Source organism: Amblyomma mixtum, chromosome 3, assembly GCF_055824585.1.
Source record: "Amblyomma mixtum isolate Tamu chromosome 3, ASM5582458v1, whole genome shotgun sequence".
NCBI lineage: Eukaryota > Metazoa > Arthropoda > Arachnida > Ixodida > Ixodidae > Amblyomma > Amblyomma mixtum.
Window position 1 is genome coordinate 43,117,894 of NC_143014.1, and position 23,610 is coordinate 43,141,503.

General features: G+C 45.2%; 1 protein-coding gene across 2 annotated transcripts in view; it reads left to right on the plus strand.

The window, feature by feature from the left end:
• The window catches only part of LOC149349939 (uncharacterized), a 49,050-nt gene that overhangs the window by 20,021 nt on the left and 5,419 nt on the right, over positions 1 to 23,610 (plus strand). For both annotated transcript variants that reach the window (XM_089578918.1, XM_089578919.1), the window contains 6 exons: positions 3,656 to 3,746; positions 4,296 to 4,346; positions 8,206 to 8,401; positions 9,484 to 9,692; positions 12,354 to 12,533; positions 15,402 to 15,600. In XM_089578918.1, coding sequence (XP_089435044.1) covers positions 3,656 to 3,746; positions 4,296 to 4,346; positions 8,206 to 8,401; positions 9,484 to 9,692; positions 12,354 to 12,533; positions 15,402 to 15,600 — 926 coding nt within the window. The remainder of the gene's footprint in view (positions 1 to 3,655; positions 3,747 to 4,295; positions 4,347 to 8,205; positions 8,402 to 9,483; positions 9,693 to 12,353; positions 12,534 to 15,401; positions 15,601 to 23,610) is intronic.

The window sequence follows — 23,610 nt, forward strand, 5'->3', positions numbered from 1 at the left end:
GAAGAAAGGTAATCAGAGAACAAGGAAGTTGGCTTGAAGTCGAGTGCCCGTTAAGGCGCGGAGGTGAGCACAAGCTGCTTCACGATGTGGCGAGCAGTGCGGAGCCGAGTTCCAGGGAGCACCACGCGTACATGTCTGCTGTCCGTGAAGGCTGAGGGGTGACTGATGCGAGGGTAGAGAGCCTGAAGTTGAGGGCAAGTGAGCGACTAGCTCAGTTCGGATAACATGCGCTTGTACAGCACTGCCCACTGATGACCGAAACGGCCGCAACTTATTGGTTACAGCTGTGTGGCCGCTCAACCTCCTCATTGTGCCACGTGACGCGTGCGTCGCCACCTTCTCTTTTGCGCTTCAAGTTCGCGGAGAAAGAGAGAGAGAGTGACCTCGGATAGACATCGACAAAATCCGTGATTGCAGCCAGGAGTGCTAAGCACTAAAAATTGTGTGTTCAGTTGGTAAAATGGCAGCATCGCTTGTGAATCTATTTATGGCTATTTTCTTCACACTAATCTCAATTGTATTCGCTGGAAAGTTGCTGTTCATTAAAGCCTGTTAGATTTCTTGGAAGCTTTTGAAATTTGAACATGACAGCAGCAATGCAAAATAAGTTAGGTAGGGTTACAAAGCAGAAGAATGACTGTGCCAAAGTGCTGGTGGATGCTTTGGTGACTGGAAAGAAAAAATAATAAAAAAAAGGCTGCAAAGTTTGCAAGAATTTGAAGGGCAGCATTTCCTGCATGCCACTGCAATGCCAAAAACAACCAGGCTGTCATTACTGCTTCTCATGCTGTCAGGAGACTCAGCATGCAGAGGAGGACAGGGATGGTCACACAAGTTATCCCTGCAGCCAAGGGCAGCTAGTGGTTGCAGCATCTCTGCTCCACCACCACTGTGCTTTTTAAGGCGGAGGCCTTTAATGTCTCATCGTTGTAAGCAGCAGTTGTCGACAGAAATGTCACGCTTTTCAATTGGTCGAAACGGTCGTGACGTCACAGTGCGCCAATTTCAAACGGGGCCACTTGTACTTTGGCTAGTAACCATGCAACCAATTAAAGGGATCGTATAGTGATGCTCCAAGTGGGACTGAGATTAGTTAATTGCTTAATTACCCAATTAGCCTAATTGACGTTTCTAGTCAGGCCATATAAATAAATAAAACCGAGTAGGAAATTGGTCGAGCTCGGGATCGAACCCCGGTCTTCGGCGTGTGAGACGAGCATGCTATCCACTCCGCCATGCCAGCTCGACGGTTTGGAATGAACAAAGGCGCGTCTAGTGAATACGGTGTCTTCGCTCACTCCCATCCTCCTCCCTTCCCTTCCAGCGAAATTTAGGTGTCCACCGAGATATGAAAGACAGATACATTTCCTTTCCTCAAAAACCAATTTACCGACGAGAGAGGCGTAGAACCGAATGGGCAATGGCGTTCTATGGACTCCCTGGCAGCGTTGCAAGACGCTGTCGCGTTCCACTCCTAAAAGCGAAGCTTAAGCGCAATTAATTAGCAGTTAATTAGTATTCAGGCATTAATCAATAATTAACCATTAATTAGTGATTTGTCATCACTTAGTAATTAGTACTCAATTATATGTGACGCCACCAGTGCCACAGAAGCAGTGAAAGTGGTGCGGAAAACGCTTTCGCCTTTACGCACTTTAGGCAGTCAAAGTGCCCCTGAATTTTGCCTGGTCACAGCAGCCTGGTTTCTTTTGGCAACGACGGTACATGTAATACCCCTGTCACACGGGCAGTCTCAATGCCCCTTGAGTCAGTGGTTCAAGGAGTATTCGCAGTGAATGTCAGTGATCATTGAGAACCATGCGTGTGATCCAACAGATGGCACTAGACACTGTGAACCAGGTAAGTTACATTCAGCAAGGACACTGAATAAGGCAGTTTGTAAGCCAAAGGGCATTAGTTGAATTGCTGTTGTTAATGGAAAGTTCGTTGTAAACAGCTGTTCAAATGCTTCACTCTCTCTGGCTCAGTCCACAGGATACGACAGTGGGCACTTTATTTTAGAAGCATTCATTTTTTCTTGTTTTTTCATGAAAGCTACCACAAATTTGTGGTATGGGTTCCATCCACAGCTACTATTATTTCCGCGCTGGTGGGGAATTTCTACTTACCGGTCATTGCTAAGCACAATGAGACGACAGCTGGTGAAATGCTGGGGCATGATGCCTAATAGGAATGGCATTGGTTTTTATACATTTTTCAATCGCTGGAGGTGACCTTTTGATATGAGAGTAAAAAATTTTCGGATGTGTCAGCATGGTCTATCAAGGCAGACCTTTGTTTTGAGTTTTTGTATCCGTTCTTTTCTTTTCCTTGTGTAGCAAGTGCAAGGCTGCTCTTAATAGCCCTTGAGATTCCAGTGGTCATTTACAAATGTCCATTGAGTCGATGTCTGTCAAGATTAATTGTCATTGAAAATCGCTGCATGTTAGTGGCTGATGCCTCGTTGAGTTCTGCAGGCATTGAAGTTTTTATTGCTTGAAATGGTTTCTATCATTTTTATTTGAAGAACTGATTGGCAAGTTGCCCTTCATTCTTGCTGTGCAACTTAGCACATTGTTTTTTGGTGCAGTCAGTAGGAATCATTTTCACATACCCTGGTTTTCATGTAGAGTAAATTGAGAGTACTGTGTGAACTTAGTATGGGAATAATGTCAATGGAGCTTGAGATTTTACGTTTGCATACTACTCTTGACTACATCTGAAAAGTATGGTTGTAGAAGCTGCTGGTGTGTCAGTTTCCATGAGGAATGCACATACAGTTGAATCTGGATAAATCAAGCTAGAAAGGGACCATGAAATAGTTTGATATATCGATCATTCAATAGATTAAAAATGCCAATAGATAAGGTTACCTTCAACCTCCAAGCAAGAATACATTGCGCCCATAGTAGATACATGGTTCTTGCAGCGAAATACCACCTGGAAGGTCCAGGCAGCACACTGCTTGCAAGGTGTTGCTAAGTCTAACCTGCTTCACATTGAAACCTCTGCGGATGCTGATTTGGAATTATCCACTGCCTGTCATAAGGGGTCTAATCATGTTACTGTTATACTATAAATAAAATAATTGCTTATTTATATTGCAGTACAGTTAGCTTCTGCAATATACTACGCAAGGGTCACCACTAGGCTTTAGTCAGTTAGGTTGGCTTCACACGCATGACAGTGATGTAGTGCTTGGAAAATGAGTGCACGAGACTGAAGGCCACCCTCAAGCACACCCCACGTTTTCCTCATCACGCAGTTTCACTGGGCTAGCGCTATCAACAGGTGTCCAAGGCTGTGCAGCCGACCCATCTCCGTGCACGGAAAGTAATCAAAGAGTGCTCTCAGAAATGCCACTCGCAGGGACGGGGCGCGCAGTTCATTGAATTGAACGGCCAGTGAAATTGTAGTTTGATTTACAGCACGACTTTCCTGTACTTTTACATAGGATTTTCAAGGGGATAATCTGTGTTTGATATAGCCAATAATTCTATATATCTGTGTTCAAATATGTTCAGGCTCGACCATAGTTTTTCTGACATGTTCTCCTTTGGTATGTATTGGGTTGAATTTTTAAGGTTTTATGAACGTATGCAAGCCATCTCATGGGGAAGCTATGTTTCTCTCTCTTTTTCTCTCTCTCTACCAGGCGAAGGATACGAGATGTGCAACGTCGGCCGTCACAAGGCAGCTGTTGACCTGTTTACCCAGGCTATAAAGTTGTACCCACAAGACCAGAGGTTAATGCTTTGCTCATTTTTTCTCTTCCTTCTGTTCCATTTCTTAAGTCACAGAAACTGCTTTTAGAGGGCATGACTGAGTTGTGCTGTAAGCAGTTTCCAGGAACTTTGTGCAGCAGACGTGGAAATTGGTCAGCTTATGCATTTCTTCACCTCAAGCTCTGTTAGGCTCTCTCCAGCGAAATCTTATTAAGGCGTACTTCACAGAACCACGGAAAAACTATGCGCACACATAAAGTGGCAGTGTGCCCTAACCAAAAACCGCTTAAGTACTGTATATTGCAGTCTCATTTTGATGGCAGTCTCATTTTAGTGGAGGCTAAATGCTAGAGGCAGTGGGCGATGTCAGTGCCATATACCCTAGGTGGTCAAAGTTACATGGAGTCCTCTACTATGGCGTCCCTCGTGGCCTGAGTTGCTTTGGGCCATTAAACCCATAAAACAAAACCATTCTTTTCAACATGCAGGGTTTCGACAATGTCTCCCCATAAGCAAATTGCCATGTCATGGCAGTTGTTATAAGGTATTTCCTTATGTCTTGTCTTTCAGTTACTTTGGGAACCGGTCGTACTGCTACACCATGCTGGGAAACTATGACAAGTGAGTTTTTCCACCTGCTGGGGTGTTCTATTGCTGAGGGCATGGCGACAGTTGTGATTCCTGACCAGAGGAGCCACATTCCAGGAAGTGTCTGCTCACTATATGTACACAATTCTGCGAACGGGTGAAGCAGTCCACTGGTTAGAATGGTTAATTCGACACTTTTTTGTATAGTTCCTGAAGTAGCCTAGTGCTAGCGCTACCTCATCACTATCATCTTAAGTGATACATGTGACATCACCAGCTCCTGCTCTATATACATATCCTTTTCCATTGATCAAACATGATTCTGTGTGGCACGTTGGTGTGAGTGTGGTTCTTAGCGCCTAGAACATGTTTCTTTTGATGTGTTGCGGTTGAATGCTCTGGCCACATGCGATCGACCTTTGTTCTTTGCTTCTGCATTGCTACTGATGTCTTGACTGTTCTGCTACATATTGCAGTTGGAAGTAACCACGTATGTGTGATAAACAGCCAACTTCATCTAGAACCTATAGACCTTTTCATAGACCCTTGGGAAAACCAGTTTTCTGGGCTGTAGGGAGAATGTGGGGGAGCTTAATCTTGACCTCTTTCCTGTACTACGAGCACAGCCCAGTGCCCATTGACCTCTTTTTGAAAAGGTCTACAGCTTGAAGGTTGTTCTCAGACTCTGATGTGCCCAAAAAATGGCCGAAAAATCTTCTCTTTCTTTAAAGTTAATGTTTCTGCTCGTATACCTCGTTTTCTATGCTATCCCAAAGTTTCATTGGTGAAATCCACCAGGAAATACTCCAGAAAAATTGTTTTGTGCACTGCGGTGGCATTGCAAATTGTGGAAATGTTTGAAAAATCAATTTTTCTCTATTCCGCTTTTCTGACTAGTAGATGCTCACCTTGTCCAGCAAATTACTCCACGACTGTTTTGTCTACTTTGTTGACCCTGTTTGTTTACTGCGGTCACAGAGCTCCACTCTGTGTGGTCATTTTCTTGCTTTTTCATTTTGTTGAATTGTAGATATCTTGTGTGACATCTTTTTTACAGTTTAGACATGTCTGTGCCAACTGCTTTGTAAATTGAAAAATTTTTGTCATGGAAAAAAAAAATATCTTAGAATTTCATCATGCATATCATGCATTCAGAAAGGCAGTGAATGTTGAACCCAGTCTTCGACTACATTTTATCTAGTCTGCAGGCGTTTCACAGGGTGCTGAAGAGAGAAAATTTGTATAAAAAGTTATCCAGATATAGTGCCAAAATTTTTGTGCGCTTGTTTGAAAGCATTACTGACGTGGGAAAAGTTTAATGAAAATCCATAAAAAGGAAATAAAAAAACAGTTGGCCCCATGCTTTGAACCTCTTATGGAGCTCTAGTGGTACTGGGGCTACGGCTGTCTGCTTCTGCTACTATTTGTGTGCTGTGAAGTGGAATACAGCAGAACTTAGGTTTTTCATGTGTTAGGTTTTTCATGTGACCGTGCAACTGGGGTGGCATTTGAAGCATATCATGCAGGAATGCACCCCCAATTGCAGTGTAGCTTTAGAGCTTGTATTGCATATGATTCTGTAGAAGCTACAGAGAGACTTGGCCACAGAATTGTAGCAACCGGGAAAATGCAGCACCCGGGAATATGAGTGGGGATTACTTACTGTATAAGGAGACCACCACTTTAAAATGTTTTTGTGTGTGCGTGCGAGTGTGTGTGCGTGCGTGCGAGCGAGCGATTTTTAATGCTTGCTTTTTGATGATATTGAATTTTAATGGCCCAAAGGCAGCTTTGGCCAAAGAGCACCTACACAAGGTATTTTTCTTTGCACAAGATGGAATCAGACCCATTTTACAAGCATTTCACCCCATTGAGCCTGAGCACCAGGGCAGGAGGAAGTTTGTAACCATTGTATACCAATGGGCACCCGGTCTTGCACTGGAGATTGAACTCCGCACCTCCCGCATGCAAGATGGATGCTCAAACCGTTAGGCCAACGCTGCGGTAATGGTTGCTTTTTACTGCTATATATAGCAAAAGAGTGAACAGTGATGGTTCAGAAATGACATGGGTTGAAAAGCAATCTTTGACTTTACAGCTTTCACACAACAAAATTTTGGACTTTCAACATGGAATACTGATTGTCAGCCTGCTGGGCTGACACTCCAATGCTAGTCTGCATAACGAACAAGATGGATCTGCACAACAGTCCTGTGCAGAAGCCTGCAGACAGCAGTAGGGATACTTTCTTTGGAGCTTGTGACTCGCTATACCAATACTTCATTCTCATTGCTCACAATAGTGGCAGCACTTGGGATGGCACGATTCTAAATGCTTTTACAGCAGACCTGTGGTTTTCGACATGGGATGCCAATTGTCGGCCTGGAATGCTTCGATACCAGTCTACGCAACAGAAGTTACAGATCTAATTTCTGCTTATAAACCTGCAAGTGAGGGAGGGCATTTTTCTGGGTGCCCACAGTGATATACAGTAGAGGAACTGCAGATTGGGCTAGTTGGTGTAGATTCACAATGGTGGTTCAACAGCGCAAACAGACACAGACCAAGTGTGTGTGTCTTTGTCTCTTTCTTTGTCTGTGTCTGCTTGCGCTGTTGAACCACCATTGTGATATATAGGACATCCTAGCTAAAATGGCTCAAAATTTAAACAAATGAAGTGTTGTTCTGAACTGGGATCAAGTGAACGTTGTTAAGAATTAAGTACCGGTCAGCATTTTTTTCAATCCGCCTTCTTTATTACTTAGTCAACATTAACTTCTTAAACATGGCTTTAAGGGGGGACACTGGTCTTGAAAAGAAAATTTTATTAATTTAGTCATAGTTATGAAATTTTCAGAGCACATGTATTTTTGTGCGCTGATTCTAGATATGTCATTTAATTTCATGTAAAACAATTCCTTGAGCACTTATGCACTTTTTATGCAAGTATTTTGCAGAGAGTTTTGAAGAAAATTTGCTGCAGGAAACTTGCTGAAATGTATGCCATTGGGTTCCCTTGACACCAAGGAATACAATAAGGGTAAAATTATCATCCTGGCTCTCATAGAACTTGAGTAATAGGGTACTGAAGCTGCCACTTCATAAACAGGAATACACACTTTTCTTCTCATTTCTGAAGCGACAACTTCAAAACTCTATAACTTAAGTTCTATGATAGGCAGGAAGACAATTTCACCCTTATTGTATTCCTTGGTGTGAAGAGAACCCAATGGCATGCATTTCAGCCAGTTTCCCGCAGCAAATTTTCTCCAAAACTCTCTGCAAAATACTAGCATAAAAAGTGCATAAGTGCTCAAGGAATTGTTTTACATGAAATTAAATGACATTTTAGAATCGGCACACAAAAATACATATTCCCTGAAGATTTCGTAACTGTGACTTCATTAATAAAAATTTTTTTTCAAGACCAGTGTCCCCCCTTAAATGCTCAAGTGTGAATTGGAAAGTTGTCAAGCGCCATAAAAATTGCCGAACCCAGGTGCTTCTGATGTGGTAGCCCTTTTCATTCAGCAAAAATGAAAGCCTGCCGAGTTTTTAAAAAATGCGTGATGGCATGCTCGGTACGCTGTAGTTACAGTGCTCACATTCGTGACTTGTAAACTGCTGTCAACTCAGTGCCTGCACTGCCCACAACAGGGCTTCATGTTACTGTTGGTTCCGAGATAAATGCCAATGGCTTCTGATGGCATGCCGAAAAAGAATGCGCCCCCTTTTGCGCGCCCCCTCTTTTGAAGCATAATTTAGCGAAAAAAAAGTGTGCAAATTACTGGAGTAAATACAGTATACAGTGCCACAGCTTTTCACAAAAAAAGTAGTCTACATGTGCAGCAGCCCTGCGTTCAAAGCCATTAATGTAGCCTTTGTTGCCCAGGGCCTTGAAGGATGCTGAGAAGGCCATCAGTCTGCAGCCCCAACAGGCCAAGGCTTACTTTCGGCGTGGCAAGGCACAGATTGGCCTGCAGAAGTACAGTGAGGCTGCTGAGTCATTCAGGAAGGTGCTTGAGATTGATCCTGACTGCCCTGAGGCCAAGAGCGAACTGCACAGTGTTTGTGTTTTTGAGATCATGGTGAGGCCCCCCCTTCTTTCACTGCTTGTTCAGTTGTTCATGTGACATGTGCATTACGGCTTTGGCTGCCTTTTGGACCAGTGGTGCTCCAGCTGCCATTTTCGCCATTCTGATACAGCTACATTTTGTTGCTCCAGTCAGCTCCAAAAGCGGCAAATTGATCATCATTGTGCCCTAGCTGCGCCAAGAAGATGACACGGTCACGGGAAAACAACTATTTTTAGAACAGTTCAGGTTTTCAGTTTTCAACCTACTAAAATGTTTCCGCAGTTGGCAACCTATCGTGCCGGTGGGCTGGGTGGCTTGTGGTAGTATTTTGCAACCAGTTTATTTTGCAGCCAGGAAGGAAAGAACTCTGTAGAGGCGGTTACGTCACATTTTCTAAAGCTGGCTCCCCCCCCCCCTCTTATTACTTGTCCGCCGTCTCAGCTCGCTTGCGCATGTTCAGCAGGCATTGCAGCAGACGACGACGCTGCGCCTAGCGTTGCTATTGGCTGCACTTTTAGCCAAAGACTCCCAGTAGTTCTTGCAAAAGCGCGTGACTTCTGGCATATTTTCTTGGCATGCAGCTCGGATAGTGAGTTTTCCTTCCTTCGTAGTCGCGCATCATGTCGGTTGCATCAGACAGACAAATGGTCTCGCAGAAAGAACTTTAATGAAAGAAACTCGGCCATGCAAAAACTAACTCTTTCGCATTCCCACACGTAAACTGTCTTAAGTGTCTCTGCTGAATTTTTTTATGCTTGTGCTCAGTATGCCATTGAGCTCACACAAGAGCCATGCATATTGACCTTGGTGCAACGAATGGGACTTTAAAAAATGAGTGCCTGCTTGCCCACCATATGCATGTTGTCCCACTATTAACACCAATGCTGCTCAGCTGATGGCATTGTTGATGGCATCATCCATGTGCTGACTTTTTGCTCTTAGCAGGTGTGAGCTCTGTACTGCACTCTACCAATGTGTACGATGCACTGAATTTCTATACACTTGTAAGCATGCAAGTCTGCTTTGGCATGTTGAAAAATACTCTCCTTTCTTGCACCATCTTAATGGGAAATTCCCTGGCCTTGGTTTTTCAGAGCATGGGCTTCACCCTGGAGCAGGCAGAGTGGTCGGTGACCAAAGGCAACAATGATGTCCAGGAGGCCATCAATTTGCTTTTTGGGCCAGATGCTGTCAAGCCCGATATGAAGTTGAACCCAATCAACCTGGAAGGTTCCCAGTCCCTCTGGGTTGGCAACATCAAACCTGAAGTCACGGAAAAGATGCTGATGACCTTGTTCCGACGGTACAGTCTTTTTGCTTCTGCTGTGATGTAGCTGTCAATTTAATGCCAATAATTTACAATGGAGACCTAACCTTACACCACTTGGCCCATATTCCAGGCATAGCTTTTGTGATTTAGTTTTGCCAGTTACAGTAGAATCTCGATCATATGAACCTCAGGGGGTGGTGAAAAATATTTGGGCCATTCAGAAATTCATATTGTCCAAAATGAACAAAATCAGTTTGGGAAATGCATTCATGCAGACCTTTTTAGGGCTGATGGGGTATACTTAGGGCCGCGCACCACCACTCACTAATCATGATATCTACCATGAGGTGCGGCGATGTGCAGGCAGCATTAGTGCTCGAAGGCGCGGTTGCTGCTCGCGCATTCGCATCTTCTATAGTGGCGCATGAGTGTGTTCAGAACACCTGAAATTCTGAGCATTGTTTCCAGTGTAATCCAGCTGGGGAATTTCATGAATTTGTGTCATCCTGAAATTCACATCAGCTGTGTTTGTATCATTGGGATTCTATTGCATAGTTAAAAATACCGCTTGCTCTGTCGTTTTTTAGCGTGCACTTCTCTGAAATGTGTGAGGTTGTTTTTGGAGGCATTGTGTGATAACTTGCAGCATTTCTACCCCAACAGACTTCACCTTGACTAAAAATGCTTAGTCACTATGCCAGGATGCTATTCGGGAACATAGCCTGTGAACAGGTGTGCCCATTGTGAATGAACACAGAGAATGCAGTCAACTTTTGCAAATGTTATTGGTGTGCCCATTGCAGAAAGTTAACGAATTCAATGTAATGTTTGAAATTTTCTTGGTGGAACAACAGCGCAAACTAAGACGGAGAACACAGAACGAGAGGGGAGACACTACAAGCGCTGACTCGCAACTAAGGTTTATTTATTTATTTATTTTATTTATTTCATAAATACTGCCGACTGCCCTTTGGCGGTCAAGGCAGGAGTGCACAAAGATAAAAAAAAAATTACAAAGTAGTAACAACAAAATAACCGCAACAGAGGGAGATTACAGTTTACTAGAAAAACGGAACAGAATATATACAGTAACCACCTAGGACTGCTTACATCATAACCTCGGGGAAACAGATTACGTGCATGGCGTGAAAGAAAATCTAAACAAGAGTGGCGCGCGTGTGCACCCGGTTGTTCAAGTATCTGAATTCCATATCTGACAAGGCCACTGAAGGTTCGCTGACGCACTGTTTGCCATTTTTTTCTAATAAAGAAGGCTTCCATCAGCTCCCGTGTCACCTTGTCTTGGTGGCGAAAAAGCACATTAGTTTTCGGGAAAAGGGGTGTTCATTTGCAAACCCGGCAGTGTGCGGGTAGGTTGTCTCACGAGTCACTGCCGAGTAAGTTGCGGTGCTCAAAGAGTCTTACGTTTACTCAGCGCCCTGTTTCCCCGATATACTCTTTACCGCAAGACACTGACAAACGATATACAACACCCTTTTTGCAAAGAATGAAAGGCGACACATGTTTAGTTGCACAAGCCTTTTGATTCTTGTGGGTACCAGCTGCCAGTTTTTGGTCCACTTGTGGGCAAATTGCAGCGAGCTTCTTAGGTGCCGAGAACACCACCCTTTCATCGTACCTTTTTGCCACGCTCTTTAACCCATGGAAAAGCGTGTGAGCGTACGGAATGACAGCCGGTCTACGGCGCTCACTGTCAACATGGCCTCTTCCGTTGGTCTCCGTCTTAACCCACCTCAGAACTTTTTCTCCTGCCCTGGAGATGACGTTGTCGGGAAAACCACTACTTTTCATTCGTACCACTTGCTCTGACACACTTTCCACAACACGGTGGTGGCAGGACCTAGATGTGGCGGGGATGTGGCCCCGCACCTCCACCAAGATGTTACGGGGTAGTTCCGCTTGGGATTGCAGAGAGCGGACACGGAAGACGGGGCTTTCAAACGACAGGCGTTTACTGCAGGCACCAGCCGACACTGCTCGACCGTCGTCTCCTTCAAAACTCACGAGCTGCGTCTTCGTCCTTCCTTATGCGCATATCAGTGCATGCACCGCCTAATGTAACACTATTTTGGAGCAGTTCTGCTTTGATATGCCCGACAGTGGGCATGCTTGTATGCCTTGACGGAATTCCTAGAAATCGTCATTGCCACGCAGTCTTCACAGAAAAGCAGACGACCATTTTCTATTTTTCATCAAGCAAACTTGCTTCGGTGCGAAACTGTTTCTGGAAGTTTTTTTTTTTGTACCTGATCGACTATTCAACCTTCAAATAATTCATATCTTTTTTTTCCAGTTCCTTAAGGTCTTACATATTGGGAAACCAGCGCATTATTAACTTCTTTTGAACCACACTTGTGTAAACATATCACTGCCTTTCGCGCATGTTTTGTGTTGTGCTATAGCACTTAGCTACATTTGCATAGAGAAATATATCAAAAATATTTTTTGTATGCATAGATATCCGTATAGAAAATTGCATTTAGTTTTGGATCATATTAACGTACACTTCTGATCCAACTTCTAATGATTCATACGAAAATGTCTGGTTCCTCGAAGTTGGAATTAATATCAGCCTACTGTAGTGATTATTCAAGAAATGTTCAGCCTTGCTCGAAGATTTTTCTCTCTGAGTTGGAAGTATAATGTTGCAACGGGCCATTGGCCTATGTGCAGCTTTGGGGACGTTCACAGCATTCGAATCCTGCATGACCGGCACTGTGCCTTCGTCAACTACGGCAACAAGGTGTCGCCTGGAAGAGCCATGGAGGCATTGCAAGGCCATATGCTTTGTGGAAAAGCACTCCTGATCCGTTTTCCAGATCACAACTTTATGGACAAGCCACCAAAGAGCAGGTGAGCAACCGCACTGTTTGTTTCCACATTTAGCGCCATTGCCATGATTGTTTCAGGCAACCTGTACCAAAGAATGGAAAATACCGTATTTGGGGAAGGCATCGGCTTGCAATCGTGTAAATACAGTGTTGATCACAGTGCCAAGTTCGGGGTGCGCCTGTTATGCACGGAATTAAAAAAAAAATCTGATTTCTTGCGACCAAACTGGGGGTGCGCCTATTATGCGAGTAAATACGATTGTGCCCTGACTCGATCCAGCTTTGTAGACTGACAATTCGTCTTCTGTACTTTTGCATGCTCTGTTCATATGGGCAGCACTGCCTCCTAGGCAGACCTGCTTATGCTTTTGCTGGCTACAGCTATCAAAGACTAGCTTTAAATGCCTCTGGCATGTTCATTTCGGTCACATTTAAAACAGAGGTGTTGGTCTACCCTGCGTATTGATGTCGTGAGGTGGATTCAGAGGGCAACTCTGACTGGCCAATCTGTCTGAGGTATTGGGTTGGATCAGGCACAGACTACAGGTTGGACATAAGTGTGAGGCACAGGCCAGCTTGTCTACAGTGCTGCTGAGAGCAGGCGTGATGTCATTTCAGCCAGCTTGTAGCCTGGAGTGTGCCAAGTGTGGCCCAGTGGTTAGTCACAAAATGTCAGACATGTAGCCTTTGGCTAAAAGATGACTGTATACGATCATAATCTTAATTATGCAGATGTGGTGCTTTCTCAGTATTTCTCAATTTTCTCAGTATCCGTTTATTGTGCACCGACATTGCATAGTGCACGGGCAAGTGATCGAGGTTGGTATGGGAGTATATGGCCATGGTTTGCCAGTAAATTCATGAAAGCCCTTCTTTGCAACCAGTTTGCATGCTTGAGCAACACATAAGCCGGCTGTCAAAATTTTCCTCATCTATTTCAAGCCGCCGCGGTGGCTCAGTGGTTATGGTGCTTAGCTGCTGACCCAAAAGACGTGGGTTCGATCCCAGCTGCAGCAGTCGCATTTCGATGGAGGTGAAGTGCTAGAGGCCCGTGTACTGTGCGATGTCAGGCACGTTAAAGAACCCCAGGTGGTCGAAATTATGCGTAGCCCTCTACTACGATGTCCCTCGTAGTCTGAGTCGCTTTGGGATGTTAAACACCATAAACCAAATCATCTATTTCGTCATTTAAGTGTTGGTGTGTGTACATCAGACAGACTATGCGCTACCACAGTTAATAAATCCACAAAATTTAAATTTGCTCCTGATATTTGATCACAGGCAACAAAGAATCTGTTCCGTATTGTAATCTGAACACAAATCGCCTGGTAAGGTTTGTGAAAAAATGATGCAGAAAGCGAAACCTGTAAACAGGTTGCTGCACTTGCACATCGTACCCCACAATACTGTTGGTGTTCATTAAAACTTTTGAGTGCAGTAAGAATAAAATAAAAAGGAAGCTAAAACATGCCTTGTTTCCACACACATCAAAGTATCCTCGGTAAGTGCACAGTTTAGTGCAACAATGCTGTTTTGGCATTTCACCTTTCACGTGAGGAGCAGCCGTCTCTATGCAGCAGCGGACACCAGTTTCATTTTCTCAACCGAGTCTTCATGGCGGGCCTAGTTCTCCGAGCACCAAATGATGGTGCTGCACAATTCTAGTATCTGTTGCACTCAAAGCAGAGCCAACACCAAGTAATGGACCGGCTTTCTTGTTTTTACATTTTTCTCTTGCAAGTACTGTAAAGCAGTGACTCCATAGACAATCGCAAGGTGTACGCACTGCGTGCCCAGCACCCAGAGCTCAGTGCCACTCTGTTCCTGGTGTCAGAAAAGAGCACGCATGTTCATGGGCCTGGTGCTGTTGCGTGCCAAGCGATGCAGTGAAGCCACCTTTCGTTTCGTGGGAGAGCAGACGCCGCTGCGAAGGTTGCCGTCAGCCGAGTTCTGCCGTTATTTTCGCCAAAAAATTTGCAAAGGTGTAAATGTTGCAACTGATAGATTATTTTTGGGTTGGCACGAAATCTCTTCGCTATATCCGCTGACGCGCTTTTATTGGCTTTGTTAAAACCGAACCAAAATTACATTGAAAATACAAAAATGGGAACGGGAAATTGAAATCTGTTCATTATAACTGCTATTTCGCTGTAAGTGGCTTCGCTATAACTGGGCTGGACTGTAGTTCTAAGCAGTGGGTGCTATCACATTTACTACAGTAGCCGACCAATATTTCAGACTCCAATAATTCGGACTTCCGCGATATTTCGGGCTTTGCTGAGGAACCGTCGCACACCTCGTAGGAACGTGTACATTTTCACGACCGATATTTCGGACTTTGCGGAGCCTAAAAGTTCGAATTTTCAGACTAAAATAGATGCCAACAATATTGTTGGCAGTGCCGCTCAGTGCCGTTAAGGCACTGACAAGCATTCGGGTCGATCGTTGCGTGATAGTGCTAAAAAAATTGGCCAGGTGTACATACGAGCAGCATCTAAATGAAAATAAATACTGTCACCATTGTGCAACCTGTTGAGCTGCATTTATTTCAAGGTAAGGGTGTGTCTCAGTACTTTTGCCATTGAAAGTTTTTTTTTTTTTTCATTTTTCGAATTGGTTAGTTGGGGGGTTGACCTATGTTCTGGTCCGACCTAAATTCCCTCTTTTACGGTACATATTTTCCTGGGTATGAAGTTTTTCTCGCGTTGTTTTTAAACGTATTAACAAGGCTCTTCTGTATATCTGGGCCAATACAGTAATTATCATACTTTTTATAGTGGCACAGTAATTGAGTTGCTCTTTGTCATGAAATGATTGTTTTTCATTTGCAGTAGTGCAAGTGCAAGCACTATCTGGGTACTGAATTGCTCACTTCAAAAATTTATTTCAGGAATGGAGGAGAGGACCTGACAGTTGCAGCTGCCGGTGCCTCAACTGAGCCAAGACCCAAGCCGTCTGGACCTGTGAATGGCAATGAGTGCTACTTCTGGAGAACCACTGGCTGCAGCTACGGTATCCATTGCCACTTTAAGCACATTCCTAGCAACAAGGGTATTGACTGGATGTCACACAGCAATGGGAAGTTCAAAGTGAGTTTTATGTCTTTGCTTTGCATGCTACGTTCATAGCAAGGTTCAGCTGTATTACCACACTGCATGGTATTTGTTTTCTGTGTTACCTGTGAACTTATTGTTTGTGAAATTACTCAGGTAAATGAAATGTGACTCAGTTTGTTTCGTTTGCTGATTCTCCTGAAGGGTGATGTGTGTGTGCAGTGTGTGAAGGCTGGGTACATTGAAGCCTCAGCTCAGAATTGCATCTCTAAAAATTGAAAGACCAAAAACAGCTTTGTCTTCTCTACAAGCAAGCCACGCAAGAAAATCTGCTATTATGAAATTTGCTGCAGTATTCATAAATCTAGTTCCACCTATGTGCTTAATCTGGAATTTTTACTGTGGCATAAAACCGATCAGGCCTTTTAAAGGGGCTGCGAAACACTGCTTGGGGGGATACCGGCCATACTTCAGGTGGGTTCTTTATGTCACACAGATGCTGACTTAAAAAGAATTACAGGAATCGATGCACAGGAACGGGAGTTATTCAGTGAAGAAATTTTAAAATACAAGCAAACAAAACGCTGCCCTCAACTCGATTTTGGCGGGGCTTCCCACTCCTATTTCGCTCTCCCAATGACGGCACCTGGCTCAACCAATCAAAACAGCCAGCCAGAGCACGTCGCGGAAGTTTGTACTCCATGGTTGCCTGCTCTCTGTAACTCGTTCTTGCTGAGACTGGCAGCGTCGTTTCCATGCCAGAGCGCCCCTGGTGGTGTATTTTTATTTTACTTGCTTTGCAGGACTTTTATCTAAGACAAACAAGTTGTTTTTGTTGATCTAATATAAAACGCAGACAGGTGACAAAATGTGTCTCTATTTATTCACACAATTTGCAGTATATTTACTGTTTGTCCGATCATCAAGCTCGCACCAGGTGATGTCATATCCGCTGCTAAAAACCCGCCACTGTGTGGCGACACCATCAGAGCCGTGAAGTTGTTTTTGGGAGGACATTAAAATATTAAAAAACGGAATATATGCGGTATTACCGACGCTAATAGCACCATTATAACTCACTGTATGCAATCAACAGGCAAAACAGTTAACTAAGATTGTGTTTCTGGGCCCCTTTAAGATAAGAAGGGCAGCTTATCGCTGATACCTAGTCTTAATTCAGTATAGTGCTTAACCTGCCTACTTCCAAGAGCTGGAGTGACAAGAAATGCATATCAGTGGTTATATTGCTGCTTTTTGATGCCTCGCATACCTAAACACACCTTACACGTCACAGCCATTGTTCAGTTAATGAAACTGAAATGGCATGAGAGGAAATTCAATAATAATTTATTTGTCGTAGGCAAATACCACATGGTAATCCATGTACAGTCAAACCCACTTATAACAATACTGCTTTTAACAATATACGTATTAGATATAACAATGGCCAGCTGTGACACCATCAGCTTTACCACATGTTTTGTGGTACAGTCAACGACCGATTTTTCGGACCCTCTAGGGAACTTAAAAACGTCCGAAAATTCAGGCAGTCCGAAAAAATAAATGCATGCAAAAAACGCACCTTTTTTCTTCTTTTTCTCTGATCTAGAGGGTTAAGGGCGAAGCACCAGGCTTCCGAAACTTTGCCAAAGCATCAGAGAAGTGGCTAAGAAAGAAGGCATTCAAAAGCTCTGTATGCAGCAGACTGCCGGTTTATTCGGTTTATTATGTGTGTCGTCAGGGCAGCCGGTGTTATTGCTGCAGTGGCTTGAAAAACTGGCCGATTGTTGTTTGGACGGCGTTCCACTTGCATGCGATCATATTCGCCTCGATCTGCGCAAGGGTCATGTCAGCACTGTAGACCGATGAAAGCGTCAACAACGCTCGCGTCAACTCGGTGCTCGTAGGCAGCGCAGGCATTGGCTCCTCATTTTCAGCATCGGAGTCTTCTGAATCCTCCACAACCTGACGGACTATTTCTTCGTCAGTCAGTTCTGTGCAGAAGTCGAGCTCGTTGTCAGCGTCAACAAACTGCTCAAAAGTTATTTCTGTGGGTATGGAAACTCCAGCAGAGCGGAGGTCGTTGATCATGTCGTCCATGGGTGGGTGGACGCACGTCAACCGCGATGTTGCTTTCAGGAAAGTCTGCCTCTGTGGCGTGTACGAAGCCCGCGTGGCGAAAACAGTTGCGAATTGTGTCTTGCCTCACTGCCTTCCATGCGTCCGCAAGCATTCCAACAGCAGACCGAAGGTCAACGTTGTAGGAAGTAGTTCCCGTTTTCCGCACACAGCACCATGCGGTTCAGTACCCGTGAACGGTACAAAAGTTTTAGATTGTGGTGACGCCTTGGTCCATCGGTTGGAGGATTGCAGTCGTGTTGGGTGGCATGAATTCCAGCTGGACAGCCTTTAAGTTCTTGATGTGACCATGAGCGGCGCAGTTGTCAATGAAAAGCACGACACGTCTGTTCTGAAGTTCGAACTTCCTGTCTAACCTGCGGACGTAACTTTCAAATAACTGCTGAGTCACCCATGCCTTTTTGTTGGCTTCGTACAACACTGGCAGGGTTGCCCCTTTAAAGCATCTCGGGTTCCTTGACTTCTTGATCACTAACATGGGAAGCTTCTCGCTGCCAGACATGTTGCTGCCGACAAGAACGGTCAGCCGTTCTTTACTATGTTTGCCACCACGGCATGGGTCACCAGCAAAAGCGAGCATTCTTTCCGGCAACATCTTATAAAACAAACCAGTTTCGTCGCAGTTGAAAACGTTGTCAGCAGAGAACTGCTGCAACAAAGCCTGAAGTTTTCCGTTGCGGTAGTGCTCAATAACTGCACTGTCGACGGCGCCGCTCTCAGCGCATATCTTCTTGAACTTGAGGTCATTCCGATGCTTAAAGTTCCTCAACCATCCATCACTAAACTTAAAATCCTCAATGCCCATTTGAACAGCGAGAGTTTCCGCTTTTTCTTTCAAGATGCAGCCCGAGACAGGCAACCGCTTCACAGTCATAGAATTAAGCCTCACGACGAGAGCTTCCTCAAGCTTCGGATGAACACCTTGGCTTGCATTCTTTTTTTTTGCACCAGATGGTTTTTCGGCCACTTCCAAGATCTTGCCCTTGTTCTTCAGGAAATCCAAAATGGTCTGCTTAGAAATGCCGAACTCCTTGCCCACGTCAGCCTGCGATCGGCCGCTCATAACTTGCTTGATAACGGCGGCTTTCTTCTCCATCGTTAACCGACGGTACTGCTTTCCGTGCTTCGATGCCATCGGCAAGGACGACGAAGACGGAATGGGGGCCATCGCAGGCAAGCGAAATCCTCAAGATGAGAACAGTGGAGTTTCGTGACGAGCGTCGAAGCACCTAGGCCTAGCGTCGCAGAGCACACTTCACACAACAACAGAACAACACGCTACGCTAGCCAAAATGCGCAACGAAACGATGCCGCGACGCCTCCGAAAACTCCGGAGGCGGCGATGGATGGATGGATGATAATCGCTTTACCCTTTGTACCGGGTGGTAGCTTTCGCCACCTAGCCTATACTTCCCCCCATTGTTAATTTATTTTTATTTTCCCTTTCTTTCCCTTTCGCCCTTACAATGTCTAGTCTCTCTATCCTTTTCCCCTCCAAATTCACCCCTCCTTTGATTTCCGCCACCAATCCTCCAACCTCCCCTTCGTCAATGTCACGCTTTTCCCATCCACTCGCCCGTCCTCCCCAGTAAATCGCAGCGCTATCTCTATGGCTGTTGCTGCCCCCTCTGGGAGGGCTGGGCGGAATTTTGCGCACCTCAGAACCAAGTGCTCTATGGTCTCCGTTTCCATTTTACAAGCAGAGCACAAAATATCCACTTCTTCAAATTTGGACCTATACGTTTTGGTTCTCAGAGTCCCTGTCCTAGCCTCAAAAAGCAGTGAACTGCCCCGCGAATTATCGAATAATCGCTCTTTTTTGATGTCCTGTTTTCGTGTCCTATATATGCCTAGAGCCGATTTTTCCTGCATTCTTTCTTTCCACATTTTTCTTTCAGTCTCCTTTACCTCCGCTTTCACGTTAGTATTTTGTTGCGTCCGATCCCTCACCCGTAAATACTTCGTTCTTAGCTTTCGGGTTCTATTAGTCCATTTTGTGTTAATACTTTTCATGTACAGATACTTGTACACCTTTTTTGCCCACCTTGTTTCCTCCATTTGGGTTAGTCTCTGATCATATTTCAGTTTGCTGATTGCCTCCCGAACCTCGAACGACGCCCAACCCATATCTCCCTGGACTCCCTCATTCGGAGTGTTCCCATGGGCTCCCAAGACTAGCCTTCCTACACTTCTTTGTCTGACCTCTAGCCCTGACTGTACTTCTGATTTCATGCACAGGACTGCATTTCCAAATGTGAGGCCCGGTACTATGATTCCCTTAACTATGATATGATTCCCTAAACTATGATAGCTTAGATTTTTCGAATCTAAGCACCCCCTCTCACTTTGGGCATCGCGATCGTGAAAAAAAGGGGGTGCTTAGAATCGAGTAAATACGGTAGGCACACTTTAGCCAGTCGATAACCGGGGCGCCTTAATCTTTCCGCCTATCAAGAAAACCGCGCGAGCCCCTGCCCCGCTGCTCACGGCAGCCTCAAGGGCCATTTTATCTTGTTTGTTGAAGACTAGCCCTCTGCCGGCAAAAATGTGCTGCATTTGTGTTCCGAAAAAAAAAAAAAAGATGACAATGAAGTTCAGACGTTAAAAAATATCACGCTTGATTTTCGATTATACGACGGTTTCGCGCGGTCCCCTGAACGTCGTATAATCGAGGTTCCACTGTAACTCACGTCAACTCCTACCCTACTCTCTTCCAATCTCTTTTCCATTTGGCTCACGTATACCATGAAAAGTAGGGGTGATAGTGGGCAGCCCTGCCTTAGCCCTCTCTTAATTTTAGCTGGTTTTGTAGTTTCTCCCTCCCAGGTTACTGCGACCTCATTGTCTGAATATACACGTTGTAAATATTCAACCAGATTTCTATCGGCACCATATCCCTTCAATTGGTCCCAAAGTTTCTCCTGATTCACATTGTCATATGCCCCCTTAATGTCTAAAAAAGCCATCCATAGAGGCCTCCGACTTGCCTCAGCTAGCTCTATACACTGCGTTATGACAAATAGATTGTCCTCCAACCATCTGTCCTGTCGGAAACCGTTCTGCAACTCTCCCAAGATCTCCTCACACTATGCCCATTCTTCCATTCTCATTTTCACCATCTGCATTGCTAGCCTGTAAATAACTGATGTGACCGTAATTGGTCAGTAGGATTTAATGTTGTCCCTGTTTCCCTTGCCTTTGTGTATTAGTAGTCTCATCCTGTTCACTTTCCAGTCTTTTGGAACGTCTCCTCCCTCTACTACTTTTTCAATGATCTGTCGTAATTTCAATTTGCTTTTTTGCCTAGTATGGTAATTAATCTCATAGGTATGCCGTCTGGTCCTGTCGCTGTTCCGATGGGAACCTTGCCTTCTATTCTGTCCCAGTCCCCTGCTGTTCTCTCCCTAGGCTCTTCCTCCCCTGCCCCATTGCTGTCCCTGCTCTCCCCTAGTCCATCCGCCACAGGCTCTGCAAATGCTGCTTCGATTGTTTGTCTGATAAATTCTTGTGCTCCCTCTCCCTCTACCCTTTTTCCATCCTGTGTAGTCAGAGTGTGTTGGATGCCCTCTGTCCTCTTCCCCTGTAGCCTTATGTGCTCCCAAAACCTCTTTGCAGCATTCCTATCTTTCTTATTTACCTCCATCATCCACTGGACTCCTGCCTTTCCTATTTTGGCTTGGACCAATGTCGCTGCCTCCCTTTTGCTCTCAAGGTATTCATTCCATTTTGCATCCACTTCGTCTGGTGGGGCCCCCCTTTTCTTTGCAAATCTGTGTTCCCTGGATGCCTCCTGTCATCGCGCTATGGCTGCCTTCACTTCCCTGTGCCACCAGCTTTTTGGTGTGTGTCTTCCCTTTCTTCTTCCCTTTTTTTCTTTGGGCCTTCTCTAACTCCCCTTGAAAAACCCCCACTAGGGCATCATATGTCCACTCCCTATCCGGCTGCCTGGATACTATGTCTTCAATGTGTCCAGACACTTCCTGCAGTTGTGCATCAGTGAGGTTATGTTTGCTTTCCCTCCCTTGAGTTCCTACCGCTGGTATTGCGCTACCAAATGTAATTTTTATTCTTCTGTGGTCGCTTCCCAGGCTTTTCATACCTTCTTCATCAATTTTCATGTCCCCTAACCTGTCATACAGTTTGTGTGACATTAGGCAATAGTCAATAGTTGAGTGCAAATTATTTCTTACCCATGTTACTTTCCCGTCGCATTTTATTTCCGTATTAACCATTACTAGATCATGGGCATCGCAGAATTCTCGTAACATCTTCCCCGTTGTATCTGTAGCTCCGTCAAAGTATTCCAAGTGAGCGTTCATATCTCCCAAGATGATTATTTCCTGATGCAAGCCTAAGTCCCTGATGTCTTTAGACATACATTCGAAATGCCCTTTATTCTCCTCACTCGACTCACTCCGTTTTAAATACGAACCCTATTATTGTTCTTAGACTCCCCACTATGCCCTGGAGCCATAGATGCTCTCTGCAGTTCTCTCTTACTCTTTCCCAATCTTGCCCATTTACTAATGCCCCTAGGCCTCCACCTTTACGGTCTTTCTCTTTTCTGTTACACCCTATCCAAGTGTAACCTGCAATGTGTGGCGGTTCTTCCATGTCTCTCAGGTGAGTTTCCGCAACCCTGTATACCCCAATGTTTTCAGATTTTAGTTGTTCTTCGATTTCATCCCATTTAATTCGACTTCTTCCCCCTTGCATGTTAATGAACCCAACACTGAGAGGTTGCTTCCTTTTCGTTTGCCGTGCCCTTGTCCTGCCCCCCCCCCCCCCCCTCCCTTCACATTTGCTGCCTACTCCGTGGTCTGCAGGGGTTTCCTGCGTGCCTGTAAAAAAGCAAGTGCCCTACGGCCTATCCTCTTCCCAACCTGCCATCCCACTGGTTCGCCATAATGGATGCCATCAGGGCAGAATGGGGGAGAATTCCTGTCTCCATAAATCACCCGGTTTACATCCATCACGTCGCACCTGAGGGACTTTCCCAGCTCTCTGATTGCTGAGTTGGCCCTCATAACCTGGTCCTCAATGTACGGGCCCCGTCCCCTGATCTCCGGGACTGTGCACAGAACAATGTGCACTGCCTCGGAGGTCGCCCTAAGTTTTTCTACCCCTGCCTGTATTTGTCTTCCCAGGTACTTCCCTTTCTCCTGCAATACATCGTTGACCCCTGCGTGGAGGACCACGAGGTTCTCTCCTTCCATGTTCTCCCACAGCTTAGCTTTGGCCCGCTCTGCCACCTCTCTAAAGCACCCACCCGAAATGCTCTCGGCCTGCACCTGCTCATTGTAATTTACTGTTTTAAGTAGTGCTCGCTTCACTCTGTGTACATTTGAGCTACCCACTACCCAAACCTTCCTACCACTGCCTGGCTTTGCTCGGTCTACACCTTGCTCCTTTTGCTTATCTGGTCTTGGAGCCTGGGACCCCTCCACGGTACTTCTGTTCTCTGCCTTCTCCGGCTGCTCGCCTCTCTTCGGCACGCTCCACACTGACGCGTCTGCCCCCCAGTCTGTTATGCCGCCGTGGCCAGACCAAATCAGTGTGTGAAGGCTAGATTTGGCTAGTTGTGGCTCAAAGCGTCTGGCTGGTGAACATTGGCAGCGTGGCCAGACCAAATCAGTGCGTGACGGCTAGATTTGGCTAGTTGTGGCTCAAAGCGGTGATATGCTTCGGCTGCAAGTCGATTTCCTTCGCAAGAGCGCTGCGTGAGGAGTCAAAAGACCTTCCGAGGACCTTCCGTGGCATCAGAAAGTCCGAAAAATTGGACGGCGGGTGGTTCGAGCGTCCGAAATTACAGATGTTTTTATACATTGATTCTATGGGGCTCGTGGCGGTACCGCGAAGACGTCCGAAATATCGGGCATGTCTGAAAATTTGGGTGTCCGAAAATTC